Source organism: Cydia splendana, chromosome 8 (assembly GCF_910591565.1).
Source record: "Cydia splendana chromosome 8, ilCydSple1.2, whole genome shotgun sequence".
NCBI classification, from domain to species: domain Eukaryota; kingdom Metazoa; phylum Arthropoda; class Insecta; order Lepidoptera; family Tortricidae; genus Cydia; species Cydia splendana.
In genome coordinates this window covers 5430473-5450005 of record NC_085967.1, presented here as the reverse complement: position 1 = coordinate 5450005, position 19533 = coordinate 5430473, and the positions used below count along the sequence as shown (strand labels likewise).

General features: G+C 36.6%; 1 protein-coding gene across 1 annotated transcript in view; it reads left to right on the top strand.

Moving 5' to 3' along the window:
- LOC134792738 (nitric oxide synthase-like) overlaps positions 1-19533 on the top strand; it is a 47758-nt gene that overhangs the window by 16405 nt on the left and 11820 nt on the right. Inside the window, exons 2-5 of the mRNA XM_063764037.1 lie at positions 9701-9834; positions 10776-10938; positions 16504-16595; positions 17527-17668. Coding sequence (XP_063620107.1) covers positions 9701-9834; positions 10776-10938; positions 16504-16595; positions 17527-17668 — 531 coding nt within the window. The remainder of the gene's footprint in view (positions 1-9700; positions 9835-10775; positions 10939-16503; positions 16596-17526; positions 17669-19533) is intronic.

The window sequence follows — 19533 nt, the reverse complement described above, 5'->3', positions numbered from 1 at the left end:
CTAACAAGCCGTTGGGAAACTCGTGCGTATTTAACTGGAACGTTTGCTACAGGCCCGCTTTGTTATTAAATTAACACGTGAAGTTCTCACGGCCGTCAGACGACGCCTAAAAGTACTTTATCATCGTTATGCCAACCACCGTTTACCAAAGACATGTCAATAATGAGGACTGTCCAATCCAATTTCCAGACATTCACTCCCGTCTGACATCACACCCTGGCGGGTGAAGTCTCTGAGTGTTCCCAAGGTTACGGGCGGCGGGACCAGATGGCCTACCGTGAACAACGTTCGACGTGTTGTCTCTCTGTCGCACTTGTAAATTCGTATGTAAGTGTGACAGGGAGGTAACACGTCGAACGTGGTTCCCTCAGGACCAGCGTATCCGCTCGCCGTACTCTCCTGTCTCAAGTATACCGCAGCCTTATAGTTCATTGAATTCGAAAATAAATTCATCTACGTGTTGGTTTGGTTTGCTTTTATAATATCAGGTGTACTAATCATCAATCATCCCATGCCCGGGAAACAATTTGTGAGTAAAAAGTAAGTAAGTTATGGTCATCATTGTTCTTACACGGTGTCGCGATCAGTATGGATCAAACGAAAGCCAAGATATAAGAGCTACTGTTTTGACCTCAGCTTTGATGTTCAGCAAAAATCAATGATTTCAGAGAGACCCTGTAGATGTAAAATTAATATAAAGTTCTTATTAATAACTCGTCTCTGGTAATACGTTACATGTTACGTTAATGAAGGGCAGAAAATTGGCCCTTGTGGTTAAATATATGTGTAGTATTGACACAAATTGTTTAAATAACTTCTTAGGTACATATAATCTCCGTACCTACCCGAAAGCCTAGTTGGTCAATAACTATTTTATTTCACACAGTAGTTACTTTAGTTTTACTTCCAATATAAAATCTAGATTAACGCAAGTGAACTTTGATCAGAAGTCTAAAGGACAGAAGTTGACAGCTGTTCGAATTTATCATAATGTTGTCATACAATACAATAAAATACAAATACTCTTTATTGCACACCTCAATAAAAGAAAACAATACAAAAGAAAACAGTACAAAAGAAAACATAAATACAAGCAGAGGTAAACAACAGTCATACTTACTGTGGTGTTCATCAATAAATATGCAGTTGTGCTGGCAACATTCATTCGCATTATGGCGGCGGCTGTGTTACGGGCGCACTGTATGGACCGAATAATAAATTGTTTTATGACTTCCGGTTCGAGCGCCATCTTAACTGTCACGCGTTGGGATCAATTGCTTTGTTTTTTGTTCATTAATATTGTTTAAACTGTAATATCGATAGCCTATTATACAGTAAACTAATGTGGTAGTGTGCAGTGAATGGAGAATTAATCATGAAGCACGTTTAACCGTCATTTTGGAGTCTACGGCCGGTTGTCCATGTGTTCCTTGTAAAGTTCGCTATCGCTTTACAAGAACTAAATCACCAATGAGAATGGATGTTTAATGGATATGCCCAAATAACTGGAAGAGGCGCTTTTACTTAAAGTATTTTGAAACTGAAGACTACTGAAGACATTACTATCGGAATTGACCTAATATGAATAGTATTTACTGAAGACGTTTACCGGATTGAACTTACTGAAAAGACAAAAAATTTTACTTATGACTAGGCAGTATGGCTTAGAGCTTTAGCCTGTCCTGATGGACGAAAACAAAAAAATGTTTTATTTATCTACAAACAATATAATTCCTCTAAAGTAAACTAGATAAATGATGTAAAAGTGAACATCACACTTACTATAATTATAAAGTTAGACTTCTGATCATACGTCACGTTGAAGTAAAGAGAAGAGTCACTATATGTAAGTAAATGGTAAATATTTAGTAAATGACAACGTTCTTCGCCCATTACAGTCAAATTTAGTAAAAAAATAAAAGGACAATATAAATGTAACAATTTATTCATAACGAATTTATTATCAATATTTATAAACGAGTTATTCACATATTAAACCTTGTAATAATAGTTCCACGTATTTCGATTATCATAATCACGTCTTCACGAATCTGCCTAAGATTAGGTACCTACGTTATACCGGCTACCGGTTATTTTTAAATACCATTCAAGTAAACTAAAATAGGTAACATTTAGCTAAGCTTAAAGCATAAGTAGCTGTGGCAAATTTAAGTATTAAGAAGTTTTTGAGATTCATAACGGATTTCCGACTTGTTTGGAAAAACAATTTTAATTTATGTGAGAACTCGATCAATCTATTTTTACGAAATCAGATTAATCGCTAAAATATACCACAAGCTTACTAACTTGTATACGAAACGCAAATATTATAAACGGTAAGTTCATCTTTATTCATATACCACTAAACTAATGGGTTATTTAAAATCAATATATGTGGCCTGTAACATGAGCAAAAAATTTAACTGTAGGCTGTACTCCTCATACTGACCAACATTTGTTCAGCGACTTTTAAAAATAACTTGTGGTTTGATTTTTAATACACTTTAAAGTTTATTCTAAGACGCAATGTATTGCGAATTTTGTTATGTTTAAGGCATGACAAGCAACGTCAATCACAATGATATGACGTGGCGATGGCGTCCATTGAAGATAATATTTATTTTGTATGAAAAATAGGGAGTCTAAATACTTCATAATTTTTAAAAGTTGTTGAACAAAAGTGTCGCCTTTTGAGGAGTACAATCTATGTTTTAATTATTTGCTCGTGTTACAGGCCACACCTGATAAAACAGTTCACGAATATATGTTTAATTACATCATATCAACGCGCTGTAAATTCTTAATTATTTTATTAAGTTAAGTATATCTACCTGTTCCCACTTCATCATTAGATCATTACACAATGTTGCATAGCTCTACACATGCTCTACACCTAAGTGGCGAAACGTCTATTACCAGTACGGCTACCACCAGTTTTGACATTGACAGATACGCTCGCGTCTACGTAAATTACTTTCTATACATCTCGCTTGCACTAATGCCACTAATATGCGAGTACGAGCGAGATGCATAGAAAGTAAGTTACTTAGACGCGAGCGTATCTGTCAATGTCATAACTGGTGGTAGTGGTTCAGAACTTTATTACCATCGACTTGTTTAATTTTCAAACACATTTTCTTACATGTTATGTAAAAAAGAAAAAGCAAAGCATAAACGCTAGCGTGAACGTAATTTACATCTCGCTCGTACTGACATATTAGTGCGAGCGAGATGTATAGAAAGTAAATTACGTAGACGTTGGCGTATATATCAGTATTGACACTGTCTGTGACTCATGGTCGGGTACATGTCCAGCCAGCTTACATATGAATACTTTTCACGCACCGCCACTACTGCATCAAGTCCCTGTATGTTTATATTAAGCTGACTCGTAATTTAGGATATATTTACTGCCGTAAGGCCGTAAGTACCTACAGTTACCACACTTCTCCGGGACTGTTATAGAACTCTAGTTCAACCTACTGACCTATATATTTTTGTCGTTATATCCTAACTACAAGCTAAGCATGTACCTATATTGAAACCAAAGTAAAACACTATCATATATTGTACTTTTAATTTCAACTATTAATAATTTATAATTTTAGAATAATAGGTCGGAAAATACCTTATTATTATACCTACATCAGCTGTTCTTCGTAACAATATAATATGTACATAATTTGTAACACACACGGGGTCGTATTCGCAAACATAAAATACAATACCGACTTGATGTCAATGACAATACGCCCGAATCATGCAATATTGTAGGTTATATTTATATGATCAAATGCTCTCTTTTTAAGTATATTTACCTTTTGTTATGAACTGAACTGTAATAATAAAATTTCATGACTGGACCTATTACTAATTGGGCCAGCTCTATCAAGCAGTATTAATGAATGTGTACACAATACGTTATTATTCTTATTGAGAGCCTGTTGTGTCCCACTGCTAGGCAAAGGCCTCCCCCCGTTTTTTCCATTCTTCCCGGTTTTGAGCAGTCTTCGGCCATTCTTTTAAAAAGGAGTCTAGCTCGTCTCGCCATCGCCGACGTAGTCTGCCAAATCCCCGTTTTGAGCTGGGCTGCCACTCTGTAGTAATCTTGGCCCATAGCTCACTCGGCATACGACAGACATGGCCAGCCCAGTCCCACTTCAGCTTAGCCGCTTTCCGAGCTACATCGATGACTTGTGTTCTGGAGCGCAGTGTGGTGTTCCGGATATTTGCTGCGCTCCATGGCTCGCTGGCAAACCCCGAGTTTGGACTTCTGAAACGCTGTCAAAGACCAAGTTTGTGCACCGTAGGTGAGAATTGGAAGTATGCACATGTTCCTGCATGCGCACCTTTCATGAGATGTTTCATGGACCAATAGCTCCTCCAGGCGTTTTCAGTCCGTCTTTCGACTTCCATCTCTTGTCGCGCCTGAAAGGAGACTATTTGGCCCAAGTAAAGGTACTCCTGGACATATGCAATAGATTCTCCGTTTATCTCAATCCTACGTGGGGTGCTATTATGACGCAATACGTATTATATAATATTTAACCTGTATAATTTTATTTTATCCGTATTGTTTCTGAATCGAGCCACGGCAACAGGTTTCATTTACAAAGTCAAGACCACCAAGTTCGAAGTAACGGAGTTGCATATGACGTCACGCATAGCGATCAACCAATCAGGCAGCCGACTCGAGACGGATACGGGAAATACCCTGCGTCCGCGCAACAGTGTTAGCTAAACAATGAGCGGCATTCCCTCTTTCAAAATCTGATTTTGATTTGATAATGATTTGACATTACCCTCTGCTCCGTGCAGCTGGCTTGCGCCTATAAAAGGAGTGCACGCGAAAAGATCCGCCAATAATTTCAAATCAATATCAAAACAAGTTTAGATTTCAAGTTCGAATGCCACTGAATGCCTTCTAATAGTTCTAATTCGATCAAGATAAGAACACTGTGAAATTTCCTCACCCGGACTTCATTTCAAATTAGTTCGATGACAAGTCGTTCACCTTGTATTAGTCACGCTCTACGCTCAAATAAAAAAAAAAACGGACAAGTGCGAGACGGACTCGCCCAACGAGGGTTCCGTACTTTTTAGTGGGTATTTGTTGAAATAGCGGCAACAGAAATACATCATCTGTGAAAATTTCAACTGTCTAGCTATCACGGTTCTTGAGATACAGCCTTGTGACAGACAGAGAGACGGAAAGTTGAGTCTTTCCCCCTTATTCATAAACGTGCTACAAACCTCAATTAGCTTTTAATCGTTTGTCTTTATCTGTCATATTGACTTATGTATTTGTAAGAAAGGGATAAAACATAATTTTACTAATCAGGCCCGTAAAGTTTTATGAATAAGGGTCCCGATTTTAACCTTTGGGTACGGAACCCTAAAAAAAGCAATCATAATTAGGCAGTGCCCGCATTAAAGTTGTGGCGTTTGAGGAATTAAGCTCTTTCTATGAAACTAGGCAAAGTTGATGCTAGAACTGGAAATTGACGTAGATAATTCAAACTTTATACTTGAGTCTCAGGACTAGGAATAATTTTACCTAGATATTCAGATGTGTAGTAAAATTGGGTAAAATTATGAATTTCGTGGCAAAATGTAGCGTATTTAGAGCACACATTCTCAGAATTTCTATGTGGAACTGTACCAGAAGAGATTCACAGGAAAATTTATATGAGCGAAATAGACAGTAGAATTATGATAATGGACAGTGGGCACGTTGCATATAGTACAGTCACCAGCAATAATATGTTACACAACGAAGGCCGCAAAAATATCTGCCACGGTCTTATTCGTAGTACAATAAGAGCGCGTCACATATTTTTGCGGCCTTCATTGTGTAACATATTATTGCTGGTGACTGTACCTACCTATAATACTTGGAAACGAATATGTAAAGCTGACCAAGTACTGGAAAATATTTGTAGGAATTTGAGAAGGCAAATATCCAGAGAGATTTCGGATGAATTGGTGATGATTGGACTATTACGTCTACCTCTGAATGAAAATTTTCTCCGACGCGAACTTATTTATACCTAGTACCTACAGCCAAAGCCTAAAGGGGCCCACAGATTACCAGTAAGCCGGACGATATTAGCCTGTCAGTTGTTCGGAGCTGTCACATTTTTGCTTTTAACTGACAAGCCGATATCGTCCGGCGGACTGGTAATCAGTGGGCCCCTTAAGATATCAATAGACCAATTTGCCAAAAATAGCAAAACAGGTCCAAAACCTTTATTACGCATAATAAACACATTTTATGGTGAATTGGTCGCAACCGTGCACTTCACTTGTACAAAATACATAGTAATTACAAGGAACAGAGGCATTCAATAGTACGACCACCTTTTTTAATTTCATGGTTATCAAGCCATCCAATGACAAGAAAAATAAAACCACTGGGGATCTGTCTGCCCTTTACTTCGATTTAAATAAGAAACTTCTTTCAGCATAGTGTAGGTAAGTCACTAATGAATTTCTAGACACAAGCTTGTAAATTACTTGTTTCTTGGTCGCAACTGCTCAACAGAACAGGCAAAAAAATCCAGTAAGAGTAGTCCGAGCAATCTATGAGAATAATTAAGAAATTACCGTAAAACGAACCAACAGAAATCGCGAGGTGAATAGAGAAATTTTGAACTTTTTCTTTCAAGTTGTTATATTTAAAAACGTACATCTCTAAAATTAGATTTGATAGATTATAGAACTGTAAAGACATTATTAATTTCTTATTTCTTGCAAATATATTTATGACGGAAAAAAAAAACGATAAATCGGTTACTGTATTGGTACAGCCTAGGATACATTATTTATATTTTAATAATTATGTACGATTATGTAGGTCATATAGCATTTTTTTAAGTTGCCTGATTAATTGATCCTATTCAAATTCAAATCAGCTACATCTTCATTAGCTTATTAGAAACAAAGTAAGTTTTATTAATATGTGACATTTTTAAGAGGTTGTCGATATGGTTGATTTCAAATTGAAGCTATGTATATGGAAATAGCGCCTTATAACCAACAATAAGTAGCTTTTTGGTTGATAATGGCACATATATATTACATTATCTTTCTAAGGTGTCTACTCAGTTTTACCAAGCTGATATCATAGGCGATAAATCTACTCGTAGATTTGACATCTTAATAGAACACTAGTGAGCATAAAATATGTTAAAATATTTTAGTACCACAGCGAAGGTAATCATTATACCAACAACAACATAATCAACGTTATCTACCACGCGTTTTGTTTGCGGTTCGTGTTACCGCAAAATGCTTTTAACTAGGAGATTAAAATGTAATCGACATGCATAATGCACTCAATAATAATTTACGTAAATTGTAGGTATAAAAAAAAGCTGTAAATGTACTTTTGTTAAACTTTGTAGTTGTTTATCTGCCGTACTACAAGAGATCAATATATCTACTCTAGACAACACCATGTATTTTTCCTATTTTTGAAAACAGCTTAGCAATTAATCAACTATTATAAAAATAATACGAGAACTTCTTGAGATATCAATCATTAATATTCTTGATGTCTAATGTAGTAATGTGTCTGTATGTATGTAATGTGTGTGTGTGTGTGTGTGATGTGTAATGTTGGTTATTAGTACCTTTGCCAATTCATGAGGTAAGATTGAAATTCGCGAAAATTGAAATTTCTTTAGCTTTCTTTATCACTCTTGCATATTCATACGATAAAGACAAATAACGAAATTTCGATTATCGATTTTTACGGAAGACCCTAGGCTCCTCAAATGAGCCGTGGCAAAATGCCGGGACAGCGCTAAGAAAATGATTCTTCTTGATAAATTTATTCACCAGTATAATCCCACAAATCTATTTATAATTACGGCAATCGTGTAACAGTTGTTGTATATTTGCATTAACCGTAATTACTTATCGATAGGGGTTCGAAGGCATTGTGTCTCCGACTACGCGTGTAATCAAGCCGCTTCTCGGCTTCAATGAGCCGATATATGTATCGCGGTAATATGTACGTGACGTATTGTTGGATAACTATGGGCCGGTGATCAATTGCGGTAGGGTAGTTATACCGTTATACTTGAACACGCTCCTTGTGTGGTTCGATTTTATGTTAATGTTATTGCTTTAATATTTACGATTTGGTAATACCTCGTTGTTTGATTATATATTAAATAAGCGTACTATATGTTTTTGATGTTTAGCGGTTTGCTACTATAGTCTGTATCTTTAGGTATTTAAATAAAAGTAAACAAACAATGTGTACATTTTCGGGTAGTTATAACATTTATTGGTTAACCAACCAAATACAAAACCGCCTGGATCTGTCACTGAACGACCTGACTTTAACCTACATTATTTGATCTCTGCTGACCTAAACTGGCTTAAGGAGCCATTTGAGGGTAGATTTTGTTTACTTTTATTTAAATACCTAAAGATACAGACTATAGTATAATAAATATGGTATAGTTTAAAAAATAACCTACTTTATTAAGGTGTATGACTAACATAAAAGTTTTCGATTATCTTGAATTCTTGATCCACATTATTTTATTGGTTCAGTTTATTATATTTATACAAATTATAATTTAGTTTTTTTTTCTGTATTTTATCTAATAACAACAAAAAAGTAAACAGACATAACACTAATTAAAAACTTAACTTAAATATAAATATAAACTAAATAATAATGACAAATAAAAATAAATTAAACTATTTTTTTTACAAAATTAGTTGACTGACTAATCAATTTGGAAAACACAAACACAAATATATTTTTAGTAAAACATACATATGTATGTTACTTACTTATTACCTATACACGATACATACGCGTTCGTTATATTTGTGAAAGCGCTTTTGAAATTATCTTCTTACTCGTAAAAACAATATTGCATTACGCATACTGTATGAACATCCTTACGTACGGAGATAAAGCCTTTACAAAATCAAACAAAAACTAATTATAGGTTCCTAACTATTAAGTGATGACATTGTCCACACAATTTCATCATCTATAATAGAATATAATTGTAGCCCTGTGCCCAGCAGTGGGACATATATAGATTGATGGCAATGTTGAATGACTATAGGTATTCGTAAATTACTATACAGTTCAATAGCACATAGCAATAGGTAGGTAGCAGCTACCTCAACAAAAAATATTACAATGGATCTACGAATAATTGTCTCAAGGTCCGTCTTTTTTTCTTTCGTTTTTGTGAGATCGAGTTAAGTATAGCGTGCAATGCAAAAGGAACGATAATTGATCAGCGATCATCTATTGATGGTCGAGTTATAATTTCTCAATTAGATCATGCATTGAAAGGTCCTTACCTACCTAGCCATCTATTCCAAACCTTCTTCTTATCTATGAATAAAAAATATTTAAGAGTTTAGTAACCTTCGGGCCTAAGATGGCCGGGCTAACCGTTTGTGAGAAAAATTGTCCAATGTTTATTTATTTATTTCACAAATCATCAAAAACATATATTTATGATAAGCAGACGTATTCTAATATTAGTAAGAGGATGTGATTAGATATGGATTTGATTAGTCAGTGTCAAAAGTGGCGTTTTTTGTTGAAAGAAAGTCAGTTTTGACCGGAATTTGAACCCAGGGCCTCAAAGTTCGCTACCAACTAGGCTATGATGTCGATAAAATCATAAATTGACTTTTATTTGGTACATTTTAGGAGTCCCGCTGCACCCGCGTCGTGTGCTCGGGCAGCGTCATCGACATCCCGCGGCCGGACGCCGTGCGCACCCCCGACGAGATATACTGCGACGCCGAAAAGTTCTTCAACGAATACTACGCATCAATACGCAGGTAGGATAACCACTGACAACCCTGAGGGCCACGAACCATGTTGCCTCCCTGTCACACTTACGTACGAATTTACAAGAGGCAACACGTCGAACGTGGTTTGCGGTAGGCCCACTGAGCTAGTGTATAAAATACAGTAGGGTGAATCAACTTATACTTATCTCTACTTACCATGGCCGAGTTTTTCAGGACAACAGGATTTTTACATATTTAAATTTACCAATTATGCATTTGTCTGTTAGTTATAATCCTTTTACACAATGGGTCATCTACTAAACATGTTAGTAGAACGTGATACAACATTTCTTTTAATAAACTTGGACATCGGGACGGAATAACAACAAGATCATATTCAATTCAGGCGCCGTTGATGTCACAATGTTTAAAAAATAACATTAAAAAAAATGGTATACCGTTAGTACCTACTTTAAGAAAATTTATCTCTCAATGTTGAAATGTTGTATGCAACTCTTTTGCTTGCCAACAGTTTTTTTGGAAGCGCTGACGATGAAGAAGTAACAAATGCACAATAAATCATTTGGGAAATGATGCATCTATCTGACAAATGAATATTTGACGAAAAGAGTTTCAGGCCATACAAATGTGATGATTATAGCTCATAAGAGCCTTGAAGCAACCCAGTGCAACATCTACACAGAATAATGTACCATGTTTATACAATTTGTGCACGTATGCACTAGCTTTAATTTCAACATTAAATTGAGATGAAATGGAATAACGCACGCTTTTTCCATTAAAACACTGCTGAAGATAAAAGCAAAAACTAAAAGAAACAGTGCGAAACGTTGCGGAAAAGCTACTATTTGCATAGTGATAAAAATACGTTTTATGAAACCATTTCCAGCCGTTCACTTTTTCATCTTTAAAATTATGTGTACAAGGTTTTATTTACTTTGATAAGTAATAATGTCATGTTTTTGCAGAGAAAATTCGGATGCGCACAGAGCTAGGCTGCAGGAAGTGAAGGTGCAGTTGGAAAAAAAGGGCACGTACGAGTTGAAGAGCCCTGAACTGGTATACGCGACTAAACTAGCGTGGCGAAACGCGACGCGATGCATTGGCCGGATACAGTGGAAGAAATTGCAGGTTAGTATTATTTAAAAGAAATAACACCAATGATTAACAAACTTCATTTGTCTCATATTTAGTAATGAATACCTTGGTCAGTTCGATTCCGAACATTAAAACGAGGAACATTATTTTTCTAGAGGGTGCGAAATTTTCCATTTCTAAAATGAAAGTTTCTTTACTCTTCGTGACGTTTTCGAGAAGATTTGAAAGAAGAAAAAAAATTGTCCTCAGTTTTCCGTACAAAAAACAGTTTTGTACAAAATATTCCGATCACAAAAATATACTCGAATAATATCCATCATTATTATATTTATAGTATGTATTGTATAAATATGTGGTTGTTTATAGGTATATATTTTATTTACTTATGTAGTTTATATGTATAGTTTGCTTTTTTTTAATTCACTCAATAGGTATATTTCTCTCTCTGCACCAACTGTAGATATCTCTGTTTGGCCCTATGGTTGACTGGTAGAGAATGCCATTTGGCATTAAGTCCGTCATTTGTACATTGTTGTATATATTTTGTGCAATAAAGTTTAAATAAATAAATAAAAACTCTTACTTCTTTTTACTTTTTTTTTCTAAATCAATACGTAATCTGAGTAGAAATTAGCCAAAAGATGTTAATTATTAGAAAGAAATATATTTTTTAATAGCTTCTCTCATATTATTATTAGTTTAATTCGACTCGCCCATGCTCGATTAACGATTTGAACGTTCCAAGTTACTAAGGGTTCTGAGGGCAACCCGGGAACCGCACTAACCGCAAATCATGGCAACCGGGCTGATACGTGATGCCTTTGTAAGCTAGCAGAGGGTCTGCTACGAACCACTTCTTTTGTCCGTTCGTCTATTTACCTCTCTCTCACTCGAATATACAAGTGTGACAGATAAGCAGATAACGAAACTTCAAATTTGCGCTAGAGGCCCTTAGAGCCATAGCACTTCTTCTCGAGTTGGTTGACTTGCCTGCCTTGTACCTAATTTGTTGTGTACGTTGCTAAACGTGTGCGCAGTTTATGCAAACCTCCACAGAATAGATATTATTAGATAAACAAGGCGTACTCTCTAGTAAACCAGATACTTAAGCAAGAACATTTCTATTAAATATCTGTTGATCTTTTTTTTTTGAAGCGCTAGCGGCCTAGCGGTAAGAGCATGCGACTTGCAATCCGGAGGTCGAACCCGGCTCGTACCAATGAGTTTTTGGGAACTTATGTACGAAATATCATTTGATATTCGAACGAGCGAGCGAAGCGAACGAAGTTCTTAAGCCCCCTCCAGACTATGCGCGTGAATCGCGGGCGAAGCCGCGAACGCAAGTGTGGAGTCGATTTTCACAGACAGCGAAATCGACTCCACACTTGCGTTCGCGGCTTCGCCCGCGATTCACGCGCATAGTCTGGAGGGGGCTTTACATTCGACTTGCGACACGCGGCTGGCTAGGGGCACGTCCCGGCATTTCGATGTTTTTAAGCTGAACTATCAGAGAATAGTTTGATACTCAAGAACTTAAGTAAATTTGTTCTAATTTAAATGAAATTGGGTAAACGTGTAGTTGAGGGCATTATATTTTAGTCATTAAATTATGAGCAGGCTCGATCAATGGGTTATTGAGCTAGAAGAGCTTAAAAGGCTAAAAAGCTGTTTGTGAGGGGTCTTGCTATTCTGGTCATTTTTTGCAAGAAAGTATGGTCGAGTTTGGTATCAAATGAAAGTGCTCGACTTGCATTTTTATAATATCGTTTTTAAATTAACCATTTTGAAATAATTAGCAAGATAAAAATAAACATAATATAGGAATTTGACATTTGACAGGAAATATTTCGGCTTACCACAGATACAGTATCAGTTAAGGGCTCCACAGACCTTGTAATATATCCACGCGATGTTTGATCCATTGCCGCCTATAGTGGGACATAAAATAGTATAAATTAAATAAAATGGAACTCTAAAATTTCCATACTGTAGTCGGTCAAACATGTTTGTCAGTAGAAAAAGGCGCGATATTCAAATTTTCTATGGGACGATAACCCTTCGCGCCTACATTTTTTTGCCGCTTTTTTCTACTGACGGAAATGGCTTGACAGACTATAAATTGTTGCCATGTGTAAGCATTTTACGTCAAAAATGTGACAGCTACGTAGAAAGTGGCGCCCTCATTTATTAACTGACATCCAAATCTCAAAAGGAGGAGATTCGATTTTGTTAAATGTTTGTTACTCCATATCTCCGTCATTACTGGACCGATTTAAAAAAAAATATTTTTTTGATTGTATGTATATGCATACAGATTGGTCCCGTTTTTGTCAAAACCCAGTTGATGATGATGAGATCCATGAGGAATCGAGGGAACTCCTCAAATCTTAAAGGCATACATATAGTGATTTATGTTTTTTATCAACAAGCCAAGCATATACATTCAAAAACTACATTTGATGAAGTGGAACTGCTGATGATGATCTGAACGGAACTCTTCAATGAAGCATAGTTCACGTTTGGCGATTTGTCCTCTTCGTTATGTTTGTTAAGCAAGTTAAGTTTTTAAGCCACATTTTTGTGAAGCTGGAGTTCTGATGATGAGATCCACGAGGAATCGAGGGAACTCCTCAAATCTTAAAGGCATACGTATAGATATTTTTATATTTTCATCAGAAAATCAAGCATTTTCATTAAAATCTGTCGCATTTGATGAAGTGGAACTGCTGATGATGATCAGAACGGAACTCTTCAACGTCGCATAGTTCACGTTTGGCGATTTGTCCTCTTCGTTATGTTTGTTAAGCAAGTTAAGTTTTTAAGCCACATTTTTGCCAAGCTCGAGGTCTGATGATGGTATCCATGAGGAATCGAGGGAACTCCTCAAATCTTAAAGGCATGCGTATAGAGATTTGTGTATTTTCATCAGAAAATCAAGAATTTACATTATAAACGGTCACATTTGATGAAGTGGAACTGCTGATGATGATCAGAACAGAACTCTTCAATGACTACACGTTTGGCGATTTCGAATTTCGATTTTGACGGAGCTGGCCCTGGAGTCGGACCTGACCCGGATCCGGGCTCTTATCTGGACCTGAACTCGGACCTGGACCCGGACTTGGACCTGGACTTGCACCTGGACCAAGACCTAGACCTGGACCTCGACCTGGACCTGGTCCTGGACTTGGAACTGGTCCCAGACCCGGACTCAGACCCGGACTCGGACCTTGACCCGGAAAACCACTGATACCTAAGCTAAATAAACCACTATGATTACCTACCATAAAATGTAGGTCTGTATAAAGTATAATGATGCCAAATTTAATAGCCCCTCCCGCTCAAACCCCCGTACACCGCACCGCACGCGCCGTTAAGTGGGTTAGGTTAGGTTAGGTTTGAACTGCGATCCTCACAGAACCGAAAAAAAGTGGGTTAGGTTAGGTTAGAACTGCGAGCCTTACAGAAACAAAATGCTAATAGAAAAATGGTTTTGGTTAGGTTCCAACTGCAATCCTCACAGAACCGAACTGCTATCAGAGAAGTGGGTTCGTGAGGCTAAAACTGCGACCCTTACAGAAACGAAATGCTTACTAGAAAAGTGGGTGGTTTTACCTCGTTTTCTACATAGGGGCTATTCATAAATTACGTCATTTCAAATTAGGGGGGGGGGGGGTCTGGACATCGGATGACGGTAGCATGAAGTAGGAGGAAATGGGGTCATTTGAAGCATGATTTTTGGATGATGATAGGGGGGGGGGGGGGGGTCAAAAATCGTCAAAAATCGATGACGTAATTTATGGACAGCCCCATAGTGCACCATCTATGTACTTTCAACGGCCCCCAAAGAAGTCGGTTTTTTTTTCTTGAAAATTATTTTCTACTATTTTATGTCGAACTATACGAGTAAGTAGGTGCAACAAAGTCAATCGCTCTATATAATTTTTGGCAAACCGCGAGTTCTCAGTTCAGGGCGAACTACTAGTTACCAGTCACTTTTCGGTGAAGGAAAACATCGTGAGGAAACCGGACTAATCCCAATAAGGCCTAGTTTACCCTCTGTGTTGGAAAGTCAGATGGCAGTCGCTTTCGTAAAAACTAGTGCCTACGCCAATTCTTGGGATTATTTGCGGACCCCAGGCTCCCATGAGCCGTGGCAAAATGCCGGGACAATGCGAGGAAGATGATGATGATCTGTAGCTTTTTTATGGACATTAACTAGTATGCCTACATACACAGTTATGATCCGACGAGTAGAAGAGACGAAGAAATACAATCATCTTCTTTTATTTTGCTTTCAGGTATATCGAGAATACTCGTACAAAACGTAATTAGATTTCTGTCTCTTTTTATAGCTCGGTATATCACGTAATGCAGATAATTTTATCGCTGCCATTCATAATTTACAAAAACCTGATTTTTCAAACATTCATGTCGTGTTTTGCTTTGACTGGCGCCGATTTTCTTTGGACAGTCGACGTCAAAAATATGTATACACTTTTGCACCTTACTCCTTTGTAATAAGGCAAAAAGTGTAAACATATCTTTGACGTCGACTGGACATAAACAAGGTAGCGTTTGAAATGTAAATTTCTTTAGGGATTTAAAAATGGATTGTTTTAATGTTGCGTTTTTTCGTACTCGTTGAATTCAGAGAGGCAATCTGCACTTCGTGAACAGAAATAATAGAGCGTTGATGGTATCGCTACAGCTTTTTCATCCAAATAAAAAAGTCCTATCAAAGTCCCTATATAACATTCTTAGGCGTTTTTTTTTTTTCGTTCAGCTAGAGCGATGTGTGAATGTGAATACAAGTAGTGTGAAGAAATGCCTCAGGGGTGAAGTCGTAACATACGTACCTACGTATTCAAATTTCTAAAGCAATCAGGAAAAAATTTACAAAACCAAAAGGTACCTGCGTTGTGTAAAATGGAATAGAAATATCCTGATTAGGAATATCTGCTTGTTTTATATAAAGTTCAGAAAGTGTATATTTTACACCGAAAAAGCGAGATAATTAATTAGAAATATTTAATTTTTGACTTGAACTGGTTGCGAACTATTGAAGTCTAACCAATAAATATATAACTTAAAAAATGTTTTTGATTTACGGACCAGAATAGGTTAGTGCTAGTTGCTTACTTAGTGTTAGGTACTTATAAATAAGTAGAATTTAGGCGCGCTTAAACCGTAAGCATAAACCAACTCATTCATAATATTTCTTTGAGTTTACCGCAAAGAATACATGTGAACTTTTAATTAGGGTTACAAAGTTAAAGACCGGCGACAACTTATAACGAGACTGAGATGAGACGCCATTTGTCTGGCGTTAGGTTTAAAATGGGACATTTTGTAGGTACTTACTAACTTTTTATAAGATCTCTTAATCAAACTAAATGTAAACCAGTTTCAAAATTCTCTGAAGCTATAAAAATAAAAGTGGGTATTCTTTTATTTTAGAGGAACTGCCTTTACCTAACTCTACCTGTACTAGAAATTAATACTGTCGTGGCTCCGCTGAGCTGATTTGACTCTGATGAGTATAATTATCATGAGAAAAATAAACAATGTAACATTACAAAACATTTATTTTTCCAGGTGTTCGATTGTAGAGAAGTGACGACTGCAAAAGGAATGTACGAGGCGCTTTGTACTCATATAAAATACGCGACGAATAAAGGAAATATTCGGTAAGAACTCCATTCGCCTGATCCAATGTCAGCTCACAAATCACTTCTTACATCTAAAGATGCCGAACGGAGATCATGATAAAACGCCATGCTGAGATAAAAAATGTGATAGTATCGAGTTGCGCCGTATTACATTTTATTGCAATCGTGTAACCGCTTTATATGAAGGTCAATTCCATTTTTTATCGATGTTACCTGTTAGTAAGTGGTGTGATTTTGTTATTGGGCAGTTCTAATGTTAACCCATTCTTCATCAGCTTTTCATATTGTATATTGGTATGACAACCATCGCCTGAAGTAATAAAGAATCAGCGATCCTGATTGGTAGAAATCACTGTTTATTAACCGGGATTACATTACGAAATTAGTATCATGCATGTTGAAATCAATTTCACGTAAGTAGTTTCGTTATATGCGAAAGTAATTTCGTGAAATAATTAGTGTCGTGAAATTCACAGTATCGCAGTGACCATGGCCCCATCAGCATCGAAGCTACACGTCCACACAGCGCAGACACTTTCGCGACATTAAGCTTTCGAGAAATTAGTTGCATGACACTAATTTCACCAAAAAAATCGCGCAGGGATCGAAATTGATTTGCTTTCATGAAATTAATGCATGCATTACGAAAATATAAAATTACACGTGAAACTCTTGATAAAACTAATGTCACGAAATCAATTTCACGCCACCAATTTCGTAATGTAATTCCGTTTTAAAAGCCAGACAATGTTGATTAAGTTCTACATTATAAATATACAAACGCAAACGATTTCAAAATGTTACTATAATAGTTAAATATAGTTAATGATACTACGAATACTTTTATTAAATATCATGTTTGAATTAAATTATGTCCGAAGACTATTAATACTCACTGTCATTACAGCTTTCTACTAGTAAATTTAAATTCCTTATCATCTGTGAACAGATCGGCAATCACCATATTCCCCCAACGCACAGACGGCAACCATGACTACAGGATATGGAACCCACAGCTCATCAACTACGCGGGCTACGTGCAAGAAGACGGATCAATCTTGGGCGACCCTGGCAGAGTCGAATTTACAAATGTAAGTACACCACAAGTTGTTTAACCTTTTCTTCCCGTATTATTTGTATTGTTTTCTGTAATGAGGTGTGCAATAAAGAGTATTTGTATTGTATTGTACAACCTCGTGACAATATCTGTGAATCATTTTATTATTGGTACTAATACAATAAGTATGCAGTAAGGGCCACACTGCCAGATTTTAACCCTTAGCCATATTTTGCAAGATCCTGATTTCTATTGTAACGAAAGTGTGTTCCGATATATTTGGCCACTTTGGCCGTCACTATCTTATACCTTTAAACGAGCAATTCTTGTATATGTGTATATCGCGGAAACGGCTCTAACGATTTCAATGGAATTTGCTATATGGGGGTATTAGGGGGCGAAAAATCGATCTAGCTAGGTCCTATCCTATCTCTGGGAAAACGCGCATTTTTGAGTTTTTATATGTTTTCCGAGCAAAGCTCGGTCTCCCAGATATTACATTTGATGACGACTGGACTAATCTCGGAATCGCGAATAAAATATTGACTCTCCCATAAGACAAAAAACTTCGACATTTACGTAATCCGCCTCTACATACTAGCAACAAAGATAGAGAGAGAGGGTAACGATAGAGAATAAGCTAAAATAATTAGATACATTTTTATAAAATAGTTATGTACCAACTCATTGCAGTACCATACAAATGCAAACGCTGCATGCCACCGTAACACAATGTTCACTAGCGGATCGTTTCAATATAAATTATAAATTTAAAAAAAACTTGAACTAGGTACATAAAGACTGATGACTGTTGAGATTGGTATAAAGGAGCCGTCTAAATGAGCTGGGTAAGTCGATTAGATGCGGTTGTAGATGAGTCAAATTCACGGATGTGATCTAATCAACGTGGTCATTTCCTAGCCAGTGTGGTTCGGGATTAGGAAATGAACCGAAATAGGGATTTCCATTTTGTCGGCTTCTCACGAGTCTCACGACTAATCATCTGACCAGTTTTAAGTACACTGTTGGAATGTTTAGTTCTGTCACTGTCTGACCATACTATTGAAAATAAAAAATATAAGTACCGTCATAATAACATGTTGTTAAGTAATTTGTGACAACTTTGTTTTATAGATGCTTCCATAGACTTAATATGGGCTTCATTAGATCTCACAAATTTATTAGCTACAAGACTTGGATTTTTCAATTTGTTACGCTTTTGATAAAATGTTTTTTTTTTACTAAAGGACTAAGTATAGCACTTAGTTTCATTAACGTTCCACCTACTTTATATTAACAAGCTTTTATTAGGTCGACCTGTACGTAACTATGTAATGGAATCTAAGGTAACTAATTTAACCATCTTCCAAGGATCGTAGCGTCATGAAAATTGGCAGCTGTATGTAGTTCTGATGACAATACAATAATATGGTACTGTCGAACTGATCTGATGATGGAGACAGGAGGTGGCCATAGGAACTCTGTGATGATCGACCTGTATGTAACTATGTAATGGAATCTAAGGTAACTAATTTAACCATCTTCCAAGGATCGTAGCGTCATGAAAATTGGCAGCTGTATGTAGTTCTGATGACAATTCAATAATATGGTAAAGTCGAACTGATCTGATGATGGAGACAGGAGGTGGCCATAGGAACTCTGTGATGAAACAACGCAACCTAATTGTGTTAGGGGTTTTTAGAATTGTCTCGATGAGTATTAGTTGTCTGTCGTAAAATATTTTTTTTGCCAAAAACTTATTAAAAGAAAGCTTTTGTTTGTAAAATTTCAACCGTATTACATTACCGTGAAGGCTCCAAATAGGTAAAACTTTACTTTTCAATTGGTAGGTATTAGTAAACATTGAGTTATACACTCACTCAAACGTCAAAGAGCCAA